We start from the raw sequence: 4,536 nt of genomic DNA, 5'->3' as shown, positions 1-4,536 counted from the left end.
GAAGTAAGAATAATGTACAAGTTACGACGTCACTGAACAACCTAATTCAAGTGATCATGTTAGGTTTGGTAGGAGACTGTTGAAATACAAACTGTCAGTTTGTTAGGAAGTAGTAGACATTCATGTAGCGTTTGATTTTGAACCTTTTCAGTTGTTAATCTAAATGACATGTGGATAACGATAATTTGCAAGATGCCATTGTGATAGATTAATAGTGACATTTTATTTTGAGTAAAACGTGATCACGTTTTAGTTGATCGAGGTTTAAACCAGATTCAAGATTCACATTCGTGACAGTAATTCATTCAGTATAAATTTCCCTTTTATGCAGTCACAAGCTGACAGTTGTTGACATACAATGTGGTTTGTCGTTATGTTATAGGTTTTGGTTTTTTGATTACGTTGATCAATGACATCTAGCATTGAGTTATCCAATTAAAGTTTGTGTTTCATTCTGAATTTTAATTTGCATCAATGAATTCACCCTTTTATGAAGAAACAAAAATTATAAGGAATTTCAATAGCCTTATTTTGGGGAAGGATCTTCAAGAACAAGAACATACGATATATGTCAGACTTGATTTACAGTTGCTTATTTTTGATTAGAATCCATTAAATTTTCTGCATCGTGCATTATGAATCTTAATTGACATCCAGCGAATTCACCCTTTTATTTACACTATCGTTTCTGATTTTCTGTATAGAGTTAGGTTTTGTTAGTTTGGGTTTGCTCCATTTTCCTTTTACATTTACTGTATCGTTTCTGATTTTCTGTATTGAGTTAGGTTTTGTTAGTTTAGGTTTGCTCCATTTTCCTTTTACATTTACTGTATCGTTTCTGATTTTTTGTATTGAGTTAGGTTTTGTTAGTTTAGGTTTGCTCCATTTTCCTTTTACATTTACTGATCGTTTCTGATTTTCTGTATCAAAGGTTTTGTTAGTTTAGGTTTGCGTCATTTTTCTTCTTCATTTACTGTATCGTTTCTGATTTTCTGTATTGGGTTAGGTTTTGTTTGTTTAGGTTTGCTTCATTTTTCTTTTATATTTACTTTATTATTTTTGATTTTCCGTCTTGACCTTTTACTGAGTTATTCCAAAGTATTTAAAATGCTTCTGACAATGGATGTCAAAATTACATTGAGAGTGAGGTCAATGACAAGATGTGGCCATGCATGGACATGAGCCCACTATAACTTTGCTATAATGTCACAATGAAAAAAAAATTCTTTGGTAAATGACATGCTTTGCTAAGGTGTCCAATCCAATTTGATCACATCTATCCCAGTCCAGAAATCCCATGCGGGTTTCCATGATGCATGGAACGTCATGGAACGTCATGGAATGAACCAACCACATGGGAAGCGACTTTCCATGTATTTTTTGCCGCTTTTCCATGAGACAGATTTCCATGGGGAAATGTCTTCCTTGAATAACCGCTCCCATGGGGGAATGCTTTCCTTGAAGAACCGATCCCATGGGGGAAATGTGTGTGTCCATGGGGAGGGGAGACTAGACTCCATGAGTGATACCGGGTGTCGGGGAGAATACGCGGCAGCTCGAAGGGTTGCCGACGCACTGGCTTGCAGGCGCCGAGGGCGAGCGGTAGGGGTGGCGGGAGGAGACCGGGGAGACCGGCGCCCCCCGCCACATCCACCGCTTGCCCTCGGCGCCTGCAAGCCAGTGCGTCGGCAACCCTTGTTCCATGGGGCAGACGTATATCCCTTGACAGGTACATTCGTGTCTTTTGCGTGTACATCGACTGAACCACAACCAAGGAACTTGAGCGACCGAAGTGCTGGTTCGACTACACGAGCATGTCAGTAATCACGTTCTGACCGCCTGAGAGCCGTTGGGTAGGCCACCATCCCAACACGCTTGCTCGGCGGGATTGCCTAGCCTAGCCTCGCGGGGGCTAAGTGACACAAAGGGATGGTTAAGTCGTGAACAAATTGACCGGATATTAGGCTTTAACTAAGAAAATGATAAAACAGAACTGATTGAAACGATTAAGCTGTATTAATAAGCTTTGCCCTTAAGTCAGTAACATAAGATACAACTGATGTACTTGTTAGAAAAATAAAAGGCACAAAAAATTGTAGAAAAATAAATGGCAGAACAAATTGTAGAAAAATTAAAGGCACAAATTATGTACCTCAAGAGCAGATTTAAAAAGGAAGAGATGAGAAACTATTTAGAGCTACCAGTAGAGTCAGAACCGGAGAGAAATTGAGCAGGGGAGCCAGATCGAGCAGGGGAGACAGATAGCGATGAACAGTCAGATCCTGAAGATTCAGATCCAGAAGTTGCTGCCACCTTGGACTGCTTTAGCCTTGCAGCTGCAGCAACCTTTGACCTTTCTTGTTTTGCAGCCGCTGCTGCTTCTGCCGCCTTCTTTTCTTCCTTTAAACGTTCCGCTTTCTGAAAAGAATAAAGGAAAGTAAGAATTCAAACCATACACCATACATGACTAGGAATAGAAAATAAACAATTAGAAACATACCGCTGCTTCTTTCAATTTGTCTCGAATGACTGATCTGCCTCCCTTCTCCACTGAAAGCTGAAGAAAATCCTTGTTGTGGGACCCACTTTTCTGTGAAGTTTTGGCGCGATATACACCTGTGGGGAAAGAAATAAAAAAACTGAATATGCTGATTTCACAAGAATAATAAACACACTTCAGATGTTGCAGATATTTATTAACTAATTTTAAAATAGAGTAAATGTATTACCAAGAAAGCATTCTCTCTTCTGAGGTGTGAGCTTTGCCTTCTTCAACTTCTTTCGGTCTGGCCCACCTTTCACCGGGGTGCCTCCTTCCAGTGATCTCTTGGCAAGCTCTGAAGACGTGTACACATTGCCCATCACATCCCTCAAAGCTATAGAGGGGCTGACCTTGAAAGCTTTGATTTTATCTTCAAATACTTTGGAAGAGATGTAAACCCCATTGCCAATGTGTAACTAAAACAAAAAAAGCCACAAAAAAAAAGTGTAAGATTTCATTTAAAACAGATAAAGATAGCAAAAAAACAGTCAATAGTTTTGGCAAGCTGCCGACTATTCACTTCATGATAAATGAACCTAACCTTTCCTTCACCATCAGACCGGAGAGGTGCTTTGTTTGTTATAGCATCAAGTATCATATCAGCAATAGTGGCATTATCAGTAAAATCACCTGGAACGGAAAACAATACTTATTGGAATGCCATACAGAAAACTACAGATCTAAAGCAGCTCATACCTTCAGGTGATTTAGAGCGTGATTTAGAGCGAGAAGTTTTTCCAAATTCTAGAGATCTTCGAGCTGATTTCACTGAAGAAGAAGATGCCAAATTAGCTAAGGTTTCTGAAAAATAAAAATAACCAACTTTAATTTTGATTGGCTGTTGCTTCATTTAGAAGCAGTGAAGAGAGTGAACCCTTACTTGGTGTGTGGGGTGACCTAGCATTATCATCAAAACCTGAAAATAATAAAAATCATGTGAGAACTAAAAATTAATGGATTATGAGGAATGTTCATCCATAGGCACAAAGGCATACCTGAGACTTTAGCAGGTGACACAAGTTTTTCCTTCAGCACAATATTCTCACGTTTCAAAGATTTAAGCTGAGTTTCAAGTTTCTGAATTTTCGACACATAAAGTTGAGTTATTGCATCATCAGACTTTCTAGAAGAACGATCACTCAGACTTTCATCCTCAGAAGTTATTGCTTCAATATAGGTCCTCTGCAATAGAATGAAGAAAGATAGAGACATGGTGGTATAGTGTTGGTGAGGATAGGAATGCAAAGATACAAACCTTGGTTGAACCTCTTCGATTCTTGTGCTGCAAAAATTAGGCAAGAAAAAAAAATTTATGACATAACTAATTATATAGAATTTCTAATTTAATAGAATGGATAATAATTACCAATTTCCTCTCAGAGTGAATGTATTCTGATTTGTGACCTGGAGCAGATAGTGTCTGACTCTCACCAGGAGAGTCACCAAATCCCCCGGGTTCGTGTGAATCCTTAAACAAACCAGAAAAAACATTCAGTTAGGACACGGTTTTAAAAAGAACTGACTCTTAAAGACATTCGAGTTGTGTTTTACCAGACATTCACTCGTGACTTCTGGATCAGCAGGATTTGTGGCACTCTTGATTTCTGCATGAATATCAGAAAAGGAGTGCCTTGCATCTAACTCAGTTGACCTTTTCATCTTTAATGCCTTAAGTGATACTGGATCATTTTCAGTGTCAAATTCAGACCTTTTAAAAGCATTCTTGGGAAGCTGAAAATAAAATAAATTTAAGACTGATTTTTTGTGTACAATAAAAAGCAATAAACAAAATTACCTTGGATTCTTTTACAGGTGACTTGCGTTGGACACATTCATCAAGCAACTTTTTATCACTGGCAGGGTGTCTTGGGCTTGCAGACTTTACAGGAGAGCTACTATGTGATTTTGAAGCTTTCCCTTTCTTCACACTGCTGTGCTCAGAGATTAGTTTCCCATCACTTGAATGACGTTCTAGGCTTGAAGACTTCCGATGA

The 4,536-nt window shown here is 38.7% G+C and overlaps 1 protein-coding gene across 3 annotated transcripts in view; it reads right to left on the bottom strand.

Annotated features, from left to right (window-relative positions):
* Positions 1-1,994: 1,994 nt before the first annotated feature.
* The window catches only part of LOC113215190 (uncharacterized), a 6,913-nt gene continuing 4,371 nt past the window's right edge, over positions 1,995-4,536 (bottom strand). For 2 of the 3 annotated variants that reach the window (XM_026434804.2, XM_026434803.2), the window contains 10 exons: positions 4,094-4,273; positions 3,909-4,010; positions 3,798-3,824; positions 3,538-3,724; positions 3,423-3,458; positions 3,239-3,343; positions 3,084-3,172; positions 2,730-2,958; positions 2,501-2,616; positions 1,995-2,418 (listed from right to left, as the gene is read on the bottom strand). In XM_026434804.2, coding sequence (XP_026290589.2) covers positions 2,188-2,418; positions 2,501-2,616; positions 2,730-2,958; positions 3,084-3,172; positions 3,239-3,343; positions 3,423-3,458; positions 3,538-3,724; positions 3,798-3,824; positions 3,909-4,010; positions 4,094-4,273 — 1,302 coding nt within the window. In that variant the 3' untranslated portion in view covers positions 1,995-2,187. The remainder of the gene's footprint in view (positions 2,419-2,500; positions 2,617-2,729; positions 2,959-3,083; positions 3,173-3,238; positions 3,344-3,422; positions 3,459-3,537; positions 3,725-3,797; positions 3,825-3,908; positions 4,011-4,093; positions 4,274-4,536) is intronic. The other variant, XM_052272713.1, reaches the window with a different exon arrangement.

The sequence above is a fragment of the Frankliniella occidentalis genome, unplaced genomic scaffold (assembly GCF_000697945.3).
Source record: "Frankliniella occidentalis isolate FOCC.00 unplaced genomic scaffold, Focc_3.1 Scaffold220, whole genome shotgun sequence".
In the NCBI taxonomy this organism is placed as follows: Eukaryota; Metazoa; Arthropoda; class Insecta; order Thysanoptera; family Thripidae; genus Frankliniella; species Frankliniella occidentalis.
This window is presented reverse-complemented; position numbering and strand designations above follow the sequence as displayed.